Source organism: Rhipicephalus sanguineus, chromosome 1, assembly GCF_013339695.2.
Source record: "Rhipicephalus sanguineus isolate Rsan-2018 chromosome 1, BIME_Rsan_1.4, whole genome shotgun sequence".
Taxonomy (NCBI): Eukaryota; Metazoa; Arthropoda; class Arachnida; order Ixodida; family Ixodidae; genus Rhipicephalus; species Rhipicephalus sanguineus.
The window spans coordinates 202,727,553-202,751,319 of record NC_051176.1 but is presented as its reverse complement, the minus strand read 5'-3'; the positions used below and the strand labels follow the sequence as shown (position 1 = coordinate 202,751,319).

Sequence of the window (23,767 nt, the reverse complement as noted above, 5' to 3'; positions counted from 1 at the left end):
AAAAAACGGACGCGGAGGGGAAATCTTGACCAAGTTTTCTGGGTATTCCTTTCATAAAGGCCACTGATTAACGAATAATAAAGTAACGTGAAACGTCCACTAAAAGGTCAACAAAACGTGATTATCTCACATCAGAGCGTTGTAGATTTGATCAGCAAACGCGCTTTACGTTAGCAGCTTGTCCAAGATATATGCGCTGCATTACATGTTCATTCCAGTGTATGATCTAAATATTGTAACACACTTATATGCCTCTATGTTGCTTTGAAAATTGTCGCCACTGTATCCTGTGTACCTTTATTTTCTTCATATGCTCTCGGAGAACGAATTTTTCCGTATACAAATCTATTCAACGCTATGCGTCGTCATAGCATAAAATATATGACAATTAAAAAAAAAAGTACAGACCCATTTTTTGAATGCCCGTGCGATTGTGAGTCATCATCGTTGATTTGTTTATTTATTTTGTTTAGTTAGTAATGCGTACTTCAAGTCTTCAAATAGATATTGCATGCGAAATTTAATTGTAGATTTTATTGAGCACATATTTATTAAAGGTCTTGGAACAAAAGTGATCAAAGAGCAGTGCTTCACCGAAGGAAGGACCCAATCCAGTCCTGCGTCGTGATGATGAGAAATCTTTGTAAGAGAGCAGTATTTTGTGCATATAGGGAGGATAACCAGGTTATAAGTGTAATCTGTTCTGTTTGTTTGCCTATTTTCCTCGTCCACATTTGAGACACTTTAAATTCATTTGCTACAAGGAACTCACGAGCCCCCGAACCAGTGTTATCTTGGTGCTTGCTACACCAAACGCAACGCATGATGGCTAATAATAACTGTTGGGGTTTAACGGTCCGAAAACCATGATACGATTTGAGAGACGCCGTAGTGAAGGGCTCCGGAAATTTCGACCACGTGGGGTTCTTTAACGTGCACCTAAATCTAAGTACACGGGCCTCAAGCAATCACGCCCCATCGAAAATGCGGCGGCCGCCGCCGCGATTCGATCCCGCGACCTTCGGGTCAGCAGTCAGGCACCATAAACACTAGACCACCGTGGCGGGTGCAGTGCATGATAGCGACGAGGCGGAAGCGAGTCCTGCAAATTCACTTCTGTGTAACAACAGAGTACCAAAAAAGGTGCCTTCTTCTACTCTGAGCGTAAATTTCCGCGTGAACCTTCCCAGACAAAATCACTAAATACATGGCTCAGATGGCGGCTATATTTGTCGCGTACGACTATAAAAATTAAGTGCATAAAGAAATCGGAGTTTCCCCCATCACTAGATTAAAAACCAGCAACGGAAAAGCAAACAATTTCCGTATATTTTTGCTTCAGTGCAAGGCACATTTTATTCTCAGTTGCGCGATGCATCGGGGTACGCAGAAGAAAGTAATCTACTCACCTCCGCACACTGTGGATGCGCCTGTTGATGCTCATTTCTCAGCTGAAAACTTACGTTGAAGTCGCTCATGTAAGGGGATCAATTAGGAAGGTCATTTAGGCCTCTGTGTTTCGACTAGTCGATAAGAGAGGTTAGAGAAATGAACTTCCTTTATTCTTAAGCAGCTGGAACAAAAGCCGAGCTTCAGGAAAGATAAACCTTAGACAAAACTTATTATTTGCAATTTATTCGCTGATGCGCGACCCGGAATAATCAAGATCATGTCTGTGGTTAGGCGCTTATATCTTTTTTACCATGCCGGACGTTGTGTAATGCTATCACCAGGGCTGGGCAAAGATACTTTGAAATTGTATCGCGATACGATACAAGATACTCAGACAAGAAGTATTGGAGATACAGATACAAGATACTACCGCAATAATTGTATCCGATACGATACTTGGCAATTGTATCTTAAGATACTTCGATACATTATCAAATTTGTTATTATAGATCCATATAATGTAGCAGCAAACGCCAATGTACGAAAATGTCTGCTTGAAAATTTCTTAACTGTGACCTATCTTGTTTAACTTGAATGAAATGTCTGTTAGTATCTCGAAAGTATTGCCCTTCATCTCAAAGTACATTAGTTTCCTTCCAAAACAACTTATTGGGGTTTGTTTTCGCTTCTTCACAGGACAACTCTTTATACACTTCGCTGACAGCGGTTCTTGCTTGTTATTTTTGCTATTGATGAGAGTCGCTGCTCAGCTTGCCGACCAGCTAGCGGGTTGCCGTATAATCACAATAATTTCAATAAGAAGCCTTCCCACGACGGCGCAAATACTGGTGTGGACTTTTACCTTGTCCGTAAAAGACAGCTTGCACAAAACCGTATATCGTGACAGGTGTACAGCAGCAGCAGCGCTGGTAGCGACATTTTCTCTTTTTTTCTTTTTTTTTGGGGGGGGTGCGGGGTGGAACGCATGGTGTATACTAGAGGTTTGAGACCTTTCGCTAGCGGCGCGGCCCACACACATGACCGTCTTCATCCCATTTGTTTTTATTTTCGAAATGAGTACGTTCGTGAGCTGCACAGACAAGATTGGTCTCAAGCATTCCTTTCGTGAGGAACATGTGGTCACCATGTGCTGAAACATAACCGTGGAACAAAAACTCATTCAGTCCTTGTCTTTCTTGTCTTCGTGGTCCGTCTTCATTTGCGCTGAAGTTCTGTTCCTAAATGCTATGTACCAACTAGGCCCAACAAAAGTTTTACTGAAAAACTCACTCGTTGTGTACATCGGTATCGATGTTTCTCGAATCCTGACTCCAAATCCCCTTCAGAAATGGCCTATATATGAGATATGAGAAAGGCTTCCTTTAAATCGTAATTTTGTTCAAACTCTCTCCCACCATCCTCACTGTACCGGCCCTTGCAACTAAATTTAGTGACTGCGGCCCGCTGGGTATAAGCTGAGTTTGAAACTTTTGTTGTATACGCAGATGACGTAAAACTGCAACGAATATTCATATTCTACTTATCTGCTGGCGTAAAGGATTCTTTGTTGATAGACTCACTAACGTGCAATCTTTTAGCAATTTTTCTTCAACGAGAGAACATGTGCAACACAGAAGCATCTCAGACGTATTGTATAGTTGCATTGAGCGTCGCAGGACGCCGCCGCTATTGGCGCTATTGCCGCTTTTAGCTCACATTACGTAGCGATTAGTAATACGAAAAATATTTAAGAAGGCCTAAAAGAGGAAAACAAATATAAGCAAAATAGAGAGGTGGTTGTGTGTCAAACATTCACATTGAATGAGTACAGAAACACAATACAGAGGGCGCCCGTAATATCTATTAGCATGGAGTATCGTCAACTTACCTGTTGAGACAATAGAAAATTCGGTGCCTATGGAAAATTGCCTGAAACGGCTTGTTGGGGCGCTCATGAGTAAAAGGGAGCATTCAGTAAAACAACTTTTCTCGAATCCCCTTCCTAACATCTTTAAGGTGGCTCCTAATGATTTCCATTATTATAATGCAAACTCAATTTCGCTATTTTCCTAAGCGGTAAGCAGAATGTTTTGTACTGTATACTCAAGCACGCCCACATAATTATACATTTGTTTTCAAAATCGCCTTGGCAACGTGTAAAACAGTGGTAGAAATAAAGCAGACAGAAGAATAAAGCAGAGATCTTATTTCAGGAGCGCGTTACAAAAGACCTACTGCAGTGACCAGACCGGACAAACAGTGCAGAGACCTAGGTAATGTATGGGATGCAAAATGACAGCTAAGAAAGCACTAGTGCAAATAATGACATTATGATTTCATAAATTATTTGAACAAATGTAGCAGGAAGTGAAAAATACGGTACGCCAAGATATTTTCAGTTAGATAAACGCTTGATCTTTTAGATCTAGTTTCAGTACCAGTGGGGCTAAAGTTGTTAGAATATTATTTGCATATAAGTTAATTCACTGCATGCAAGTCAAACTTACATCCACGAGATCCTTCCAATCGCTGATATGCAAAATTCACACGACGCAAACCAACCCCATTCTTGCACACATCACATTTCGTTACGGAGCAAGACGCAAGACGCAAGAGAATCTTCAATAACGACACTGTAGCAATACCAAAATTTGCGCGATAGACGCCGCGCGCAGTGGAGTGCGCGGCGCAGGACAGTTGCTAAGAGCAAGTGTCGCGGCACTGCGCAACTCAAAAGAAAAAGAGATCGAGAAAACAAAAGGTACGTGGGCTAGGCGTAGACGTCCGCGCGCTTGTCGTCCTTATCTTCTGCCCTCACTGGAGGACTCTGGCGGAAAAATAAAATTGCGTCACTGCCCTAAGACATATTCATATGGCTTTGTGGCACCAGTACCAGCTTGAGAAGCGGATATTGGCCAGCGATAATTGTTTCACACGGTTGTGTTGCGAAAGAAGTATCTTGTATCTTAAGATACACGACATATTATCGAATGTATCGGAAATACAGATACAGATACTCGTCTTTCAAGACGTATCGCGATACAGATACAAGATACTCATAGAGTATCTAAGATAGTATCTAAGATACATGTATCTTCGATACTGCCCAGCACTGGCTATCACAAACATAGCGTATACGGTGTACTTACCGAAACCTTGTTTATTCGGTTATACCAACCGAAAAATGTGCACGCGTCCGGCGCATCTTTTCAGTTCGCTTTGGTAATTTTGTCCGGCATCTTTGATGCTTCACTGGCTCGTTGATTTGAAATCTCGCTAGCATACCTAGCGAATGCGATGTGTGAAGATGGCGCACCGCGCCATGTGAGAAGCCACTTTTGCGGAACGGAAAACTAGCTTACCCATAATTTACCCATAAATGTGACCCGATCTCCTTCATATGCCAAACACGCTTCGCTTTTAACTCTGTTTTTTCTAATGAGCATCCCTGATGACCATACTTTTCCCATCCCTTATATTATTAGGCAAAAGAAGTGAAAATAAGCAATAAAAGCACGTCTCTCTGGAAAGGCATATTTTTTTATTGGAGATAGGTTGCCTTGGCGTCGATGAATACGCTTCGGTGTAGTTTCTGGAGGAGGTTTCCCGGTGTGCAGTTCAATGAAAATTGTAGTCTAAACTCGTACGCGCGATGCCCCATTTTCTTTCCTTTCTTTTCCATGTCGAAGATAGAAAGAGTTGAATATTTGTTGGCTCCATGTCCAGCCCAACGTTCCTTCGCTTGCCATGATTTTTTATTCGCAAGGGGCGCTGACCAATATGCACAGGAGAGCGCCGCATACACAGGGTCAAGCGCTCCCGAAGTGCCTTTAGTCGCATTTCTTAGTAATTAATTGGTTACAATACGCGCCTACCTTTCATTGTCTTCATTTTAGTGAGGCCCATTGGAAACTCGGGCGACGCATTATGCACAAAGGACGCCTCTATACTTTAACTTTGTAGACATATAATTGAACGGCACTCGAGGATACACGTTCGAGTGGTCGGCTGCAAAGTATCTATTACGCCCTTCTGGCTTTCGCGCTCTGCCGTTTCCGTCGACAGTTAGGTTGATGGCCGCATAGCGCTGATATCGTGCAGCGGCGATGCTGACAGTGCGCCGAAAACCACGAAGAGTACCGCACGGGAAGCCAGAGAGGGTAATCTCTCGGCACGAAGCGTGTCTGTTAAGTTGGCCGTGCCTTTACGACAGCGTACACATATATGATGATGCTTCGCACTCGACCTGAGTCGGCAAAGCACCGGTTCTCTTTACTCCGCAGACCCCGCGAGAGGGTGGTGCTCACAGTTTAGCAGCTTTCATGAGATGGGTGCTCAACCGCAACATAAATAGCGCCGACATTTTTTTTTAAACAGCGCAGACATTTTTGCTACTCTGACGCAGCAGGCGCTACGGTAGAATGAAAAGAACAGGCGCGCGTCTCCCGCCGGAAAAATTACATGCGCAGTTTCTGTTTAGAATAATGCCCCTATCGGTGGTATGTGCACGGGTGCGTAAAAGTATGTTCATTGTATTCACGCAGCTGCCATAATGCCGGTACGTTCTAATTGCTTCCCGCAGATGAAGTGTGCCAAAGTATTAAATTAGGGTTGTCTTCGGTTACACCGTACAAAATGAGGTGGGAACTTTATGGTGTGTTTCTTTTCTTTTTTTTTTATTTAAAACAGATATTCAAGACGAAGAAGAATGAATGACACCACGATTACGTAAATGTTTCAGCACGGGGCCTTCGCATTGAATGAAGCTGCGAATTCGTAACAGCAGAAGAATGACAGGGCCTACGGCTTCTTTGCCACTTGTACTGAATCGTCTGGAGTGCCTGGGAAGCGCTTCCCTCTTTCCTCGTAAATATTTTGCGGTTGCTCGACGCTATCGCGCTGCTTTCGTTTGTTATATTTCTGTCCATGTTGCCTTTGTTCCCTGACGAGGCGTTACCTGCAAGTTATAATAGTATTTAGCTCTTAAGTTCTCCAAAGCGTCGCTAGCGAGCCTCGTTAGTTGTTCTGACTGAGTGAAGATTGAATGTAGAGGTTTAGCCTCCAGAACCAACCCTGGAGCTATAAGAAATTACGTACTAGACGGGTTTCTTTTTTACAGTTCATTTAGCACTTTTAACGACTGCACACAATCGCAGAGAAAAGAAACGATGCTGAAAGTAGCCGTCATGCACGCACAAACCGATTAAAGATCTAATTTCAAAGTAAAGAGCGGCCAAGCGAAGAGAGAACGAACTCCTCAGTCTCCGGTTTCAAAACCCAAGACAACTGTCTGTCGATTTCACTGTGCTCCTTGGAGGATTAAAAATCATTAAGAGACGCCCTGGGCTGTTCTAGTCGGTAGGATTGATTTTATTTCGTGCCTGTGCGCCAGCACTGTCCCCGTGGTGGGGCGTCGTCCAGGGCGGGCAGAAAACGATTTGTCCCCCCGGGCCGATTGCCGGCGCACCGCGGAGGGGGGGCAGCAAGAATACGAGCAAGTCTTGGCAGCGAGGGGACGAGGGTGATGGGGGTCAAGGAGAAGAGGGGGAGTGTGGCCCGAGTCGGTACAGATGCAGCTGGTTCCGCGTGTGCACTTCATCGGCAGCGGCTCGGGCGGGGACACACCCCGGTTTTCCGCAGTTCCTGGGTCGTTACGAAGAAATTAGAGGCGCATATTCAAGCGAACCAGCATGCAGATGTTTCAAATGGCCGCAAGTGCGACAGCAGGAAGAGAACACAACGAGGAAAATAATAAAAGAAGGCCGCCGACACAAAACCAGCACGCGCTCACTGGCGGACTAATTATACTTACCTTTCGCTAATGAAGGATCCAGAACCATAAGCAGCAGCTGGCTGCCTCTGGAGCAAAGTGCTCTGACCAGGCTGTCATCATACGCTGTGGCAAATGACTGGGGTACCTCGATTTGCAGAGACCGATCTCCAGAAGTGAGTCAGCCATTAATTAACTTTAAGAGTCTGTTTATCAAAGAGGCACCGCGTTGCACTGAGTCGGTCTTCTGCGATGTGACGACGATCATGAAGGCATTATAAAATACTAGGAGTAAACATGTAGTATGCGGCATGTCTGAACATTATGAAGTTGCGGTCTTCTTCGACCCTCTTTGACGTTACGATTACTATCAATACCCCAGTTCTTTCATACGAGTCCATGTGCTTGCATTACTCACGAACGCATAAACACTTCACGACTAGCATGTATAAATAACCAGACGTTTCAAATGACCAGACACAGCCAACGTTACAAACAAAAGTACGACAAAGCAAAATGCATTTCAAGTGTACTAATTAATGGTTTCAGCACAGAGTACTCACTAAAGGATTTCTCCAATTATTTTAAAGCGACCAGGACAAAAAATGTCATAAATATGGACCGATGGCTCTGTGCCAGAGCCATGAGGTCCATATATGTACAGTTGCGCATACTGTCTTACAATAACCATGTGCGTGAAAAGAAAAGTAAAAAAAGAAAAGATCAGCCGAATTGCGTAAGAGTCTACGAAAAAAGCTTCAAGTACGATATTCCTAGATATTCGTTGATATTTGCTTCCTTGCTGCAATACTTCGGCGAAAGCTGTCCCCATGTATCTACACGCGATTCTTCAGTCGTAAGGAATTACTCAAAATTTCTTCCGGCATTGCAACAGACTATAGTAGTCAGAGCTTTCGCGGCTGCCGGAGCCTTCTCAGTAGGTCGAGAGACAAATTACAACTTGACTTGCTATCATAAACGAGCATCCAGAACTGTAGATGCATATTACAGTACTAAACATGCCATTTATTACTGGCCAAAATATTTTTTAGCTTGTCTTTTTTCTCTTAAAGCTTGCAATAGTTAACTGAGTTTTCTTACGTACCCCCTTGATGTTCCTTGCCAGAAGAAAGGTACGGCCCAACGATCGCGAACACTTTATAGTGTGCTGGCACGCCCCACGCTATATTGACACGGAAACCATCGTAAGTAGCGCGCAACTAGACAGGACACACAGGACACACTGTGTGTCCTGTCTTGTCGCACTACCGACGATGGTTTCTATGTCAAAACACCAACTCGCCCAACAGTCAACTCTTTTAAACGTTATATTGAATTGTAGATGACGCGGTCGAAATGTTCGTGATTTTTTTTTTCAGTACATAGAACGCACGCCGCCACCCCAACAGTGCAGTATAACTTCAACTTCAGGGAGTGGTTCATTGCGTGGAAGATCCAGCACGCACGGCAAGAATCGCTGTACGCTCGCGCATCGGCCAACGAGACGCCGAAAGTTCACAACCACGAGGACCACAGAATCAAACTTGAATTTATTGTCCATGTCTATAAACATTGTACATAAGCAGACACTCGGGCAAGGAGGGATGCGTACATCGTCAAATGCAAACAACACGTATACAGGATAAACAGCAGAAGCTGACGCTACACAGTTAACGCTGCACAGGAATGTCTCCGAAGCGCAGGAATCAGGCAAAGGAAAGAGGAACGTCCTCACCGCTACTCTCCTCTTTCCACACAGAGGGCGTAGCTCTACTTGCATATCAATAAAAGTGAACGATGTCGATGTGGTGCCATCTGTATGTACAGTTGCGCATACTGTCTTTGTTGCGTGTATACGCGTATCTCACACAAACGACAATGATGCACACCATCTAGGTATAGCGTAACTTTCCTGGTACTCCGTCGTTCTTTTTTTTCTGTCTTATTATTTTTACATGATGTCGCACGAACACACTTCCGCGTCAATTTGAAGCTGTTGTCACTCCTGGAGTGAATTAGGACGAATTATTTGGGGATCGTACCTGGATGCAACGGCAGATTCCTGCTTGTGTTGACCTATTTTCTATAATACTCAGCTTTCTTTCTCCGGTAAATGAAGTTATAGAATAGAAGCTCAAAACAAGCTTTCCGTGCAGAGCCGACAACCGACCATTCGTAGCCAGATTACAGAATTTCGTGATCTTAGAATATTTTTTTGGTTCGTGCGCAATACTCCTCTTGAAGGAAATATTTCATCGCAGCTAACGCTGGAACATTTTCGATGCTTCCATTTTTAATAGTATCGGCTAAGAAACGCGGAATAAATGCAGTCAGGTTAATTCATGGATATGTTGGACTACAAAAATACTTTTCAAAGTTACCAGCGACTTTGCCTATAGAAACTGTTAGACTTATTTTAATTGTTGTTTTCCCATGCGCATTGTAATAAGCTGCTTACGTGCAATATGACAAGCAGGTAGATATACTTACAAACTACAGACAATCAGAGAAATATCCGTGCTCTCATTACAGACAGACACGCGCGTCACAAAAACTGTCGCTACTGCGTAATGTATTAGGGAACCTGCCGTCACGGGTTATTTGTTGTCTCATACTTCTATATTTACGTCTCTAGCTGGCTGCGTAAACTAGGTAATCTGCCAAATAAATATATGAAGCTGTGAGCTGATAAATATTGTGGTCGTGCGGATTTATACAAAAGTTTGCAGTAATGAAGAACGAGCCATACATCAATAGCAAGACAAAAAAACAAAAAGCGCTAAAAGAACACTTACCCACCGAAATAATAAAACATATTTTTTTCTTATTCTTGCTGTCCAAGCCTATATAAGGTACGATGTCGGGTTAATAGGAACGAAGAGAACCTTGACGTTCGACAAACCTTGACAACACTACGTTTTTATATGTAGGTAAGAATGCGATACTTTGAATACGCGTTTTTTTTTTTTTTTTACTATTGCATCATTTTCAGCGTCCACCGGTGGAGCAGAGTGCCCATTCTTGAGACGGGAAGTAACCTACGTCAGCGAGTGATGTAACAATTGGCCTTGAACACCACTATCGTGCAGGGCTCAAGCTGTCACTAATAATGCAGCCCCGTAATTTAATACCAGTTTTAGCGAAGTATTGGTGAACCGTCGTTCGGAACCGACGCCTGGTGGAGAGACGCATTAATGTCGACGCTGCACAGCCACCCTTTACGTGTGTTCCGTTTTGGAGCGACTGGGACCTCCACAGATTAACCGACACGTCGAACTAGAACGGATTTGTAGGTCATTGAAATGACTGTGCTTCAAAGTTTTAATAAAAGGTCCCTGACAGTAGCCGTGCAAACCGGAAGGAGAGTAATGCAAGCTCAGATAGTTGAGGCGCCTTTAGCATCGGTAAATCAACGCGACAGCTCGTCCTGCACGCACGAATAAAAGAAAAAAATGACCACGTTCTTCTAGACGTGGCCAGCATTTTCAGTAGTGCGGAAAGCATTTCCATTTCAGATCGTTCTACATGGTCGAACAAATTAACGTACTGCGACAGCAACAGATCGATCTAGGCCTACTGGATTATCTCTCGGAGGTATAACCTCATATCTAAACGCTATAAGTTTACAAAAGTTACTTCACGCGTTCGGCTACGAAAGTTATCGCGTGTGGTTATTATTGTTTTGTTTTCTCTCACGTCCTCCCCTACCGGTAGAGTTTATACATCGCGTCAATCGTTGAGGTATACACGATCGCGATTCTTGCAGCTATGAAGACAACGCAGGAAAAAAAAAATCCTGGAGTCGGAGGGCGCATGCGGTGCGCGCGATCGCGTCGGATGTGAACGCTCGCTCGTCGCAGGACCGTCAGAATTCGACGACTGCTGCGGGGAAGCAGCGAAACAAAATTGCTTCCTGGCACGCATGGCACGTTCCTTTGCTCCTAGATGGTGTTGCAAGTAGCAGGCAGTTTGTGCTTTTCATTCGCTCAAACTTGAATCAGTGGCGTCGCGCGACAACTTGCTCGATACGTTGCATCAATTTGTATCGTTTACCACGGGAGTTTTCGAATATCAGCTGATCTCATGAAAAATAACTATTATACTGGCCTCACATTTATATAAAGTGAAAAGGCGTGCGGCCTGATTAACTCAAGAGACGGTCGGTCCAGTACGATGCCCGCGTTGCATGGAGTGTATTACGGGCAGTTTTTCGATTATCATTTTTTTTCTCGTATTCGAAAACACTTTAGCAAGAAAACATATTTAATAACCGAAAGCCCGCCATAGGCCGCTAATAAGGTCGATGAATAACTATCGCCAACACTCGCTATACACTCTGATTTTGCCTTAGCAAATAAGTTGCCCGATCGTTTTTGTCACGACCATCTCGTTAATGGGTATTACGTGCAGATTGCCCGCGGTTGCCAGTAACTCAAGAGTTCATTGCGCCGCACGTGTAATCAGTTTTGCACTCGTGTAACATTTCATAGAAAAAGACATTGCACTCAGTCGGTGGCAGTGCGGTATGCACGACACGTCGTATTGTAAGCTGTGTAAAGGAGCCTTCCCTTTCTGGACGATGGGCAGCAGAGGACAGTGAAAGTTAGGTAAAGGCCAACGCTGCCAGAATGGTCGCACCGTTCTCTCAATATCATTTCACTTGGCGGAAAGAAAGGTTTAATTCTTTTGATAAATGCGCATTGTTTGCTTTCCGTAAAATGTACACTTACCATACCAGCTGCGAGGAAATGCAAACAAACGGTTCTAGCAAAGCTGTTGGATTCTGGCACACACTCGCAAAACTCTAAATGAAGTTTCTGAACATCCCTGCCTGTGAATACTATGGAATTTAAATATCACTTTGAGCTGAATACGTCTTGTCGAGTAAGGTGCTTACGTCTTGAGACAATTTAGTTTGACATGGCGCTGTGATTTCGAGACACTGCAAGACAACTAGCGGTACTGAATGCCTTTTGAACACGCAAGCTTCGTCTTTACGTTGTGGACATAGGAAGCAACGATCAGATTCTTCGGCTGATTTGCAAGGTGGGCATAGTAAAGCCTCACAATCAGAGTTCAGAAACGTTTATTCTCTCTAGCTGACAGGCATTGTCTCAAAGCGTACCCTGACATCATAATGTCACACGAGGTAGGTATCTTCTCATTGCAGCGATAACAGTTTAGGACTTTTTGCTCGGCCTATGGCGCCCAGACGTGCGAGAGCGTTATAGGAGTGTGTGGTGACCAGTCTGGCAGTGCTGACGGGCAGGCGCGGCAAGCGCACACCTAACAGCGCGCCCGCCGCTTACGCCCAGAGGGGAAAACTGCGCGTGCGTTCAAGGGCTCGGCTTTATCCAACTGGCCTCGCCAACCACGGAGGGGCTCGGATGGCACTCACCGCTGCCGCCGTCTTTGCGGAAACGCTCGCGGAGCAGCCCGGAAATATGGGCTCCAGTATCAGCAGCCGGACGTTACCTTCAGCGGAAGGGGGCGGGAGGGGAGCTTTCCCCGACCTTTTTTTAATTACCTACACGCCCCTCAGCCTTCCCCGTCTTCCCACGAACTCCAGAGCTAAACTTCCTTCGGGATGCTTCTTGCGTGACAGTCATCATCGGCCATCTCTCCGCGCCCCAAGGCGGTGCTGCACACGGGCAGTGTATGTGTGTGTGCGGTGCGCTCATGCATGCAAGTGGCGACAAAGTGTGCACCTGCTCTTATGATGACACAACAGGCCAAGCGAGCGGATAACGTTGCTGCAACGAAAGTGCTTCGAAGAGAAAGACACGGATGGATCACCGGTGACAAGTCAACCATCAAATTTTAACGATGTATATTTTGCTACGGCATCCTATGGCGGCGTCTTACCTGAGGCGCGGGTGCTGCCGTATTTTTACCGGAACTCGTTGCTAGAGTTCAAGGTAAATTATTTTGGCCTGAACGTATGAACAATGAAAAATAATTTTTGCAATCTATGTCGCGGCATTTGCATTCGTTTCAGCTTCCTGAACGAACACAGCTGTGTTAGCGTGAATGTGAAACTGTTTAAGTTACCATCTCAAAATACTGTGGGGTTGCTTCAGACTTATTAAACGAAAGCCTTATGTTAATGGTCCTTATGGATAGTGGAGCCTTTTAGTTCTCTTAACAGTGCTTTTTGTCTCTGCTTGAAATGCATTGCATCGCATTAACAAATGTTGCCAGCCATATTACGCATTTTTATTCGTCGAAAAGCTCCACATCCTGTTCAGCGAAATATAAAGGACCAAGTTTTTCGCGGTCCTTTGCTTGACTTGATTTTATATTTTCGCTCACATCATTCGACAGCAGACCTGTACGTTTGTTACAACTTCTTCATTTAATTTCCATTGTAACTCGACGTTTTAATTCATTCAATAAGAAGGTGACGAATTGTAATCGGTATAAAGTGCATCGCAAGCTATCTCAGCTTTTGCATCTAGAAACACGCCCGCATGCATTAAAACATGATTTTTTTTAGCAATGAAGCATGCGGGCGTCGCGCCCTAAATTTTTCAACTGGGCAACGAAGAGATCTCTGAAAACAAATGTGGTTTCCGCCAGCACCACCGAAAAACAACTTCCGCTCACATAACCTGCGCCATGTGAACACATGAGAGCGAATGCATATAACTGCCCGTATAAATGCCCGTAAACAATCAACAGATCACGCACACTTTAACAGCATGTTTCGTCATGTAACAACATGTCTCTCTTCGTCAAACAATGTGTACCAACGTGCTTCCCTGTAACTTTTCTTTCAAGCACACGTGCAGCAACAACAGCGTAACAAACGTCGGTGCACTGCTCCCCACACTCGCTGGGAGGATACAAGTGGCGGGCACCTCAGGCCCGACCTTTTATAGCCGCCATCAGTAGGCTATACGAACCGGTTCGACGCGTTGACAAAGCTCTCCCTCTCGGTCGATTCGAACGAACGCCGGGACCACTACGGGTCCGCATCCATGGCGCGGTGCTTCTTCTTGTCAGGCATGAAGCAGGCGAGGAAATCTATGGGCAGCGGGAAGATGATGGTGGAATTCTTCTCGGCGGAAATGGTATTCAGTGTCTGAAGGTAGCGCAGCTGCAGGGCTGCCGGGCTTAGGGACATCACGTCCGCGGCCTCTTTCAGAGCTCGAGACGACTTCTGCTCTCCTTCGGCGGCAATCAACTGCGCACACAGAAAAGGCAGGACGCTTTGTGAGCCTCTTCTTTGTCCCCCCCCCCCTTTATTTGGCAACCGACCGCTACAAGCAGCCGACAAGAGGCTGCATTCGGAGGGCTGTCCTTTTGTAAGAACTGTTTGCCATTAGCCGGCCGCCACCACTATCAACTCGTCCATCATAAAGAGTGGACGGTGCGCCTGCTCCTATACTAGGCCTTCTTGCGTATTACCGATACGGGTCGAGAGTGCATGCTACTGCTTTGCCAAGGCGTCGAACTAATCTGTCAATAAATACGGAAGGCCAGCTGTTACCTATGTTATTTCGCAAAGCCTGTCGCGCTTCCTTCTTTATTTTATTTTTGTTAGAACCAAGAATAAGAAGCAGGCTGGTTCTAATGAAACGAATCCGATACATCAGAAAAAGACGATGTGCCTACTCGCTACAACCGGCGGCCGTTAGGTAAACGACATTACGTAATTTGCATGATTCACTTAATTTTCATTCTTGCGAACTTCCGCCATATTTCACCAGAAAGAAAAACCAGTGATCCGTTCTTTTGGCCACTGCCAGTACACACTTTCTGGTTTTCAAAACACCGAACACACAAGCGGAAGAACACACGAATCACAAATAAATAAACATAAATTATTTCTGAGTTCGTCGATCTAAGAGTAGCCCCACAAGCCCAGCTCTATGATATTGTTCTTACACAGTGCCCATGCAAACTTTGTAGGAAGCATTATCTTGAAAAAAAAAAAACCGCTTTAACCTGAAAGCCCCCTGTAGACGCTGAAAATATATCGTCACAGGAATTACCATGAATCAAGAATTGTCAAACAGTGGCTTTGAATGTTATACAGTTATAAACGCCTCATTAGGAGGGCGGCTATGCTATGCACTTTCTCCAGTCATGCATCGAGTGCAGCAAAATTTGTAGAACGCTATGCATAATTAGGCTGCATGTGCATCAATGACGTAATTGAAAACCAAGAAGATTTTTTCTTGTATTCCTGCATCGTTAAGTGTAAATTCTTAGTACAAACAAGAGTCAATGTGAGCATGCGCAAAAGAGATGACTACTGCTATGGTTCCAGCGTGTTCCTCAACCTACACGTTCTTCAACATGAAGTGACGCCTCAGCTATCCTTCATGACTTTTGGTGGGGGAGTCATTAAGAATAGCGCTGCAAAGCCCCAAAAATAATGGATAAGAAATGCCAGCTGTGGCAGGTGGCGTAGGTTGCTCTTGCTCACACATTCATTTTTTCCAGTCGAAAGCTTTAATAGATTGGCGTTATATGTACCAAGGATTGACACGTGTCATTAAGCAGACATAGAACTGTATTACTTTTCGTGTAGCAAACACGACTGTCATGATTTATACGCATTTACGCTCTCATAAAGAGCATAGGTCATGAGACTACATTCATTCGCTAACTGTCATCAAGTAAACTAATGTGGCTGTGGAAAGCTTGTGTAAAGCACTTGAGAAATGCACCGATGCCAGAACGACTATAGCTCGCACGGGATTAAAAATAAATCACTGAACATTTTCGGCATACACAGAAGTCCTAAGGTACACAAGGTGCCGCCAAAAGGCGCCGAATGGCCAAAGGACGGGTTTAATCGCACTTTAGAGAAACCGTTAATCTTGGCGTCAAGCAGGGCGTACACACCTGCAGAATAGACAGACCCGACATTGAGAACGCTGCGAAGACTAAACTATTATTGATTTTTTAATCAATGGCTGAAAAATAATATTAATTGCACTAATCTACTGAGTCTCTGTAGGGGCTTTAGTGATAAGTGTCTAGCAGTATATCACAGCAGGAGAGAAAAAGAAAAAAGAAGACTCGGAGGTGCGCGGCCGGTTGGGCTAATAAATAAAGGAGTGCCACGTGGCCTGGCAAAGGAGCTCAGTTGCGCAGGCCGTTGAGGGGTGCCGGCAACGGCTTCTCTCCGGTTGGCAGCGACCACGCCGTTCAGGGCGGATCAGGCAAAAGTAAACGGGCGCATATAAAAGGGTGAGGCGGAGGAGAGCGGCCACGTGTTACCCCGCCGTCTTTCCGGCGGCGAGGCGATAACAGTGGGCCATTTGTTTCTGTTATGAATTCCGAACGGCAACAAGCACTCGGTGAAGCAATTTGTCGGACCAGCCGTCCCTCCGGCGGCCGTTCCCAGCTCGAAAGAAATGCGACAGGCCCATTCCCGCGCTGCGAAGCTTGTTAGGCCTCTCCGAAAGCAGTTACGAAGCGCGCTGATTGCCCGGGCGGCAGCCAGCCGCATTAGCACGTTCGGAAGTAGCTCCTCGGCGCGCTATTTTGCCGTATCAACCGAAGGAGGAGGAAACGCCGAAATGGAAACCAATAATAGCATTCTAGAGGCTGCAAGCCGCTAACAGCCGGCGGACAACTTCATTAGGCCTAACGATGGACAAATCTCGACTGCTGCGAAGGGTGTGTGTGCGTGTGCGGGAGGGGGAGGTGTCGCGCGGGTCCAAGGCGTGTGCGCGACCATCCGCGGCAGCGGACGGCACGTTCGCGCGCGCCGGCCCGGAGCTTTGCGGCGCTCCGAAGAAAACCATTAGGAAGCGCAGTCACGTTAAGAAAAAGCCGTTCAAATGGTCGCCCCCGAGAGGGCCAGGCGTTTTGCATGGGAATGGGCGCCTTCCGGGGTGGGCCCTGTCGTCGAGTTTGTCAGGTCGGACGGGAACGAGGCCCAGTCGCGATGGCGCAAAAGAGAATCCCCAGACTCCTCTTGTCTGGAGAGGATTCCCAAAGCAGATCGAGCGGGAACACCGTCATAAACCTTTGTCGTCACGTCAGCGTCATTTCAGGGAGCTATACGGAGCGCCTATAGGGATGTTGAAAGCGTGCGTGCGACGACCGGCCCGAAGCGCAGGCAAAAAGCTCCGTCCCCGCTTGACCTTGTTGCACGTGGGAAACTTTCGAGACCCTTTTCGTGCTGGCTGTGCTCGCTAGGACACGTATATATGATCGTTTGGACGAAAAAAGAAGGGCCTTTACCTTTGCTCGTGCTTCTCTGGCAGCCTCAGCTTCGGCGGCCATGGCTCTCTGCAGTTGAACCGGTAAACGCACGTCCTTGCTGCAGATTTGCAAAACAAAGCATAAGTACATTGAGTGGAGAAAGAAAGACTAAATAACGAACAGTGTAGCGGGACACCAACCGAGTATCAAGACGAAATAATACTCATTCTGCTGCTGAACTGAAGCGCCCAATCAAAAGCATTAGGGGCATACATCTTATGCCGTTTACTACATACTATCGAGCTTACTGTGAGCTACAACGCGCTCTAGCTCGCACTGAGCGCTATACAGCACTTATATTCGCCTACCTTCTGCTGCATTTAGAAATGCAAGCTGGAAAGCAAAAAGTGGCACAAGGGAATCCTACCTTTTTTCTCGTGTCTACCGACATATGAAGCGCGCAATAAAAAAATAGCAAAGTGAATTAAAATACGCAAAACCGCCGCTTTATTCCGTCGCAATAGACTTCTCAAAATTGCTTTCAGTTTTAAAATTATTATGCATTATGTTCACACGAGAAAAGGTGACAGCATAAAAAAGCAGTATAGACGAGACGGCACGTATTGCGCTATTATTAGACCAGAACTCGAGAGAAAGATATTGTATACACGAGTGCAACACATAACAAAAACGACACATGAGAATTCGGCACTTATCGAGTTCCGCTGTGAAGGCGTAAATTGACCTGCGCTGCGTTGTGGCGCACGCCACCTTATATTTCACGATGCTACGCCACTGGCTCACACTAAAGCTCAGTAGCGTAACCAGAAATGTTATTCGGGGAGGGGGGGGGGGGGGGCTTAATTATACTTTACGTATGTTCGTGCGTGCGTTTGTATGTGTGCCTGTATATATACACATGCAAAATTGAAAATTTTCGAGGGGGGGGGATTAATTGAACCTCCCCCCCTCCCCTCCTCTCTACGCCGGTGCCAAAGCTGCACATAAAGTGACTGCATATAGGTGCGCAACGCACTAAGCCTTGACGGTCATCACTTAACACAAAGAAAGGTACAAAAAAAAAGAACTGGACACTACAGCCATGCCAACAGCCGGCAAAAAGCATTTCACTGATCGCACGTAGAAAATAGAATAGTTCGGCTTTCGAAGAAACGACTCACATTTCCACCCGCTCTACCTTTATGCCCCAAGCATCGGTGCATTCGTCCAGGGCGCTCTGCACAAGAGAACAAAATGATGGTTTCAGGAGGAGGAAAAGTCTCAGCCTCGCCAACGCGACATCATGTTTCGTTAATTACAAGACAGGGAGATGATGGCTAACAGTACATGTCAGAATGATCCTGCAGTGGCCAAGAACGATGCGGCTTTCCGCACGCAGAAGCAGAAGCTACGGAAATATGAATGCGTTATTTGATTATTAGTGCCCTTGCTTGCAATGCTTGCAAGGTTTTCTATTGTTGATTAATAGCATAAGCAACATGTGCAGAATGGGCGACGGCCTTTGTTTGTGTGTGTCCTTGTGCGCGCATCATTTCATCAAATATTAAAGTCAATACAATCATTATTGTCGCGTTTTGTACATGGTAGATGACGAGAGCAAAACCTGCTCTATAAAGCTGCTTGACCAGCTCTCACTAGCTAAATAAGGCTGCAAAGAAGTGGCAGCTAAAAAAAAAAATCAAGCGTGGTGCTCACTGTGAAACCGATGAGCACACCCAAAACGCAACATTAGCTTGTCTGTTTTCAGGCCAACGTGGCAAGAATTTCACGTTAAGTTTAAAGCAATAAAGAGTCCTGCACTCTCTTCAAAGACTAGTCTTAGAGCATGTTATTCTGCAGACGTTTAAAAAGCCATGGCGTGCATTATGGGCATTCCCCCCCCCCCCCCCCCCCCTTGCAACGTAGCTTCGAAGTGACAGCGTGAATGCGCTTGAACTTACGTTTATCTAGAGCTGCTCAACCCCACACGAATGAGTCCACGAACGGTGCTAATGATATGCACACCATCGCACAGTAACGTGAAACTGACGGCTGCGTTTGATGTGAGGGCCGACGCTAAGTCGGAGCTTTAGACGTTATACAGTGTAGTCGACGTGTCTGGCGAACTCCCGGTATGCAAACAAGTACTCAATTTACGCAAAGACGTCGATCCACCTATTAACGCTAGCTTGCCGAAAAGCCAAACAATGTGGCACCGGCAGCTCCTCGCTCAGCGCTTCGCATGACATCGATTCCTACAATGCGTGGCGTCCGCCGAAAATTTCTTCGATGTCACGCCTGAGTGTTACATTGTGACCCGATATTTGATATTGTTACTTTTCCCATCTTAATCACGCGCTTTAAGACAATTTTCATCACTCATAGACCTAGAGTCCACACACTGAGAAAACCCTGCACCCAACGATGCTTAACTTGGTCACATACAAGAACTGTATCCATATTGCGTGTCTGCCCTTTCTTTACCGCTGCGCGCTGTGTGCATTCGGGTCAAGAACGGCATGAGCGTTATCAGCGTGGCATAGCATTTGTCACATGAAAGCTACGAGTGCGGCGTTTTAACGAAAGGGAGCGGAAACACGACAGATAACGATTATCATTTGGGAACGCGTAGACAGTAATACCGTGCAAACTTCTCTTGGAGTTCACAGCAGTGAAAACAGAGTAGCACAAAGCGCACGTTGCACCCACTTCGCGCGACCACCCGGCGAAATCTGTATCTACATCCTCGAGGCTCGAGCCTTGCCTGCATTGCATTGGATATCTGCTCCCTGTCGGCGAGAATCTCGTGCAGGTTCCGGGTGCCCAGAATATTGCGCAGCGTGGTCTGTGCGAGCAGGCGGGTGCTGTGGTGGGCGTTCTCCACGTTGGCGACGGACACCGCCGCATTGTGCACCCGGTAGTACACGACTGCGTCCACCGACACGGTCACAGAGTCCTTGGTCAGCACCTGCAACGAATGGGACATGGGTTTTCAGGCTGCAGTGCAGGTCATCGAGTGAACATAAAGCTTTCTCGAACAATTGAATGATCATATGGAGTGCCTATCATTCGAGAGGCACCGTTCGGAGTTCGATCAATGTTTACATGGACCAAAGGGGACACGGGGGACTATAATTTGATCAAATCATTGTTTCTTGCTTGAGAGCCCCTTGAGGCGGCTACATTTACAGCGCAAGATAGGTGTGGCATTTCCTTTGTGTAAAAGAGCCAAATTTAGAAACCGAAACTGGACCAAATTTAATGGGAACGTGAAGCACGCTTAAGTTTCTTTCACATTTAAAGTGTTTGTAATCAAGGTGGGGTAACTCCTGACTCTAACGTGGACTAAAAACAGCAGTTTCCAATCGAAAATGAGCCAAATCTTGCCCCTGTTTGAATCAAACTGAGCCACATCTGCTAAACCAGCACTGCGCCAACAATCGCGACCAAAACAACCAACATGGCCGCATCCAATCTATTTCACTTCTGACCTAGTTATTCTGTTATTGTGTTTTCGCTCCAGAGTTGCTTTTTCTTGGGCGAATTATAGTACTTACTGAAAGACGTTATACTGTAGGGCAAAACTCGAATGGAAAGAGTGAGAGGCCGACTTTCCTATACTCCTGCATGTCTGATAGTGTTTCTTTTCAAGTTTTGCGTCAAAATATCGTGCCCTTCTTTCGCTCTAAGGCGGTATACTTGAACTGGAAGACAATAGAACTTAATTTATTGGGCACCTATCTATTTGCTGAAGAAGAAGACCAAAAAACCAGCTAAGAAGGAGAAGAAGAAGAGGAAGAAGAGCTCAAGCATTTTAGGAGGTCTTCAATAGATGCCAGGAACAAGAAAACGCTACCGACAGTCCAGGACAGTGCACCTGTTGCCAGGAAGGGTCACTCACTCTGCAACTCAAGTCATCGCCATTACGCTCATGCAAGAAAGGATGACAGCGATGAAAGCACAAGTAATAATAATATTATCTGGGGTTTTACGTCCCAAAACCGCGATAGGATTATGAGAGACGCCGTAGTGGAGGGCTCCGGAAATTTTGACCATCTGGTTTTCTTTAACGTGCAATGACATCGTGAAAGCACAAGGAGTAGGTTAATTTTGTCATAAAATATTGCTATATCATACATTCGCTGCCACTGAGACTGCTGCTGCGTAGCCAATTCAAGTCCAAATGAAATGTTCCAATCTATAAGAGGCAAATCCAAATTTTACTCCTGTATACCGACGATAGTAGGCTACATAGATTTTAGGTGCAATATAGGTTGGAAGTATTTTGGTGATAGGAGCACACTGGCAAAAAATTGCTGGAGTAGGCACGACCATATTGACAGTACCAAACAATTCGTTTTTCTCAGTGTCACTTAGAGAGGACTTGACTCTTTTAGAAAAAACAAACGCTACATATGTTTCAGTATTCTCAAACTTGCTGAGCTTCCTCATAACGGTCAATTTTGGCCTCTCGTTCCATGACGCTTTCAGTATATGACAGTTCTGTGCACTGGGTTCAATATATAGATATATAAAATCGACGCCAAGCAATGCTCTTCGGCGAACAGAAAGACTCGCGCTCAAATGCGCCATTATTCGTCAAAATATAAACAGCGCATAATGGCGATGACGTTTCTTTAGCTGGTTTAGATGGAGGTAGTTGGCTATGATGGCAACTGCATTGTCTCCAGAATTGAAGATGGTTCAATGGTCGAATAATTATGATAAAAAGTGAAACAAATGCGCCGCTGAGATGACGAACTCAGGCGAATTTGCGTCCAAGGTCAAGTGTATGTTTCGGAGCTTTTGCAATAGGACGCAAGCAATTGAAGGCACTGAGACACATGCAAGGTGATTCTTATAGAGCTGGCCTATTTCATTGGCCTGTAATTTTGTTACAAAGTATTCGAGTTTAATGCAGTTTGCGGCAAAAGGTTCAGGAAGGATGAAATGTTATTGGCCTTTCCCATTTTTTGTTGTGCGACGCCTAAAATAAGTATTAAGAAAATTGCAAACATCACTGCCGACACATTACGGAGTGTTGCAGCCAAAATGTAGCGGCGAGTTCGGTTATGCCTACGCTAGGAGGGTGGCCATTTTCAACACCTGCTGTAGGGTAAGTGATTATAGCCCTTTATAACCTTTATAACCTTTACGAATCTTTAGTTGTCACGTTTGGTATGCCGCATGGCATGGAGTTTTTAACACCGTTTTATAGGCGCAAGCCATCCCTCCTTGTATAGCCTTTCGCGGTTTTCGTTATTTCTTACTTATTCTTTTTTTCTCAGCGTTGCACATCAAAAAACAAGACGGGCCATTATTTTAATCTTTTCTTAATGTTTTGCCGTGAACCGCATTAAAATCGGATGCTTTGTAATAAAACTACGGCCCAATAAAAAAGGTCAGTTCTAAAAGAATCACCCTGAAGTATTCTTACGGAGGTATGGTATATCGTACAGTCTAGCCAGTTATAATATTATTATACAGTAATTACACATTGTACGGACGACGAAAGCGCCTTCAGCATTTTTTAGTGGTTGGGGCTCTCAGTTTGCTCATGCAGTTTAAAAAATGCGAGTGAATGTAAAGCGTATAGATTTACGCTGAGTATCTGTAAATTGAGTACTGCAGTGACGGCGTTCGGGCAAGCTAACCTCCCGCTTTATTAAAGCATTTATATCTCTTTCGTCGTGTCTGCGCTTGTCTTTTTAGTATTATTGGCGTCTAATATCTTCTGCGCGAAGTTCGCAACATTATTATAATTCTATCGATCAGAATTACTGTAACACTGCCGTTGTCGTATAATTGTGTATAAATATGGGTGCTACGTCTCTCTAAGTAATCTATTTAAGAGTATTAGGTGCATGCAAAACTAGACCCCTTTTATTTTCTGAGACGGGGCATGCGGGCGTCACAAGCCGCCGTACTGACGAAACCCAACGAAGCGATAATTCGGATATAAGATTGTCTCACGGGGAAGACATCTGTCTGCCATTTAATCTATTAAAATGAGCGCACGGTTCATAGCGTAACAGGCTGAAGACGGTGCTGGTGTGGTATCTCCAATGTTGCGCCAGAGCCAGCCCTAAACCTTGCGCTGCGTTCTTAGAGGATTAACCATCTGTTGCACACCTCGGATGGTGTGGCTGCACTGCTGTTCTTTGTATTCCCGAAAGAGTTGCAGTGGTCGACTTTTCCTGCTTTCTCGCGACTGTTCTGTTATCTCTTTCCACGAGTCGTATTTTCTTTGGCACGTTCGCGTGCCCTAGCCCCGTCAGGAAGACCCATCATCCGAGGGACAATGCCGCTACGGGACTGCGCGATTAGGAAGCTGCGTGGGATTATTATAGCCTTGTCGCCCGTACGGACACCCTCCCCGTTTCTTGCGCTTCTTCTGCATCCGCTTCTTAGAGCAAGAGCACCTACACCGACCGTCGG

The 23,767-nt window shown here is 45.4% G+C and overlaps 1 protein-coding gene across 4 annotated transcripts in view; it reads right to left on the bottom strand.

Annotated features, from left to right (window-relative positions):
- Positions 1-8,693: 8,693 nt before the first annotated feature.
- Positions 8,694-23,767, bottom strand: part of LOC119405696 (band 7 protein AGAP004871) — a 303,664-nt gene continuing 288,590 nt past the window's right edge. For all 4 annotated transcript variants that reach the window (XM_049418774.1, XM_037672544.2, XM_037672539.2 and 1 more), the window contains 4 exons: positions 20,094-20,297; positions 18,511-18,566; positions 17,369-17,447; positions 8,694-14,348 (listed from right to left, as the gene is read on the bottom strand). In XM_049418774.1, the coding sequence (XP_049274731.1) occupies positions 14,127-14,348; positions 17,369-17,447; positions 18,511-18,566; positions 20,094-20,297 (561 nt within the window). In that variant the 3' untranslated portion in view covers positions 8,694-14,126. The remainder of the gene's footprint in view (positions 14,349-17,368; positions 17,448-18,510; positions 18,567-20,093; positions 20,298-23,767) is intronic.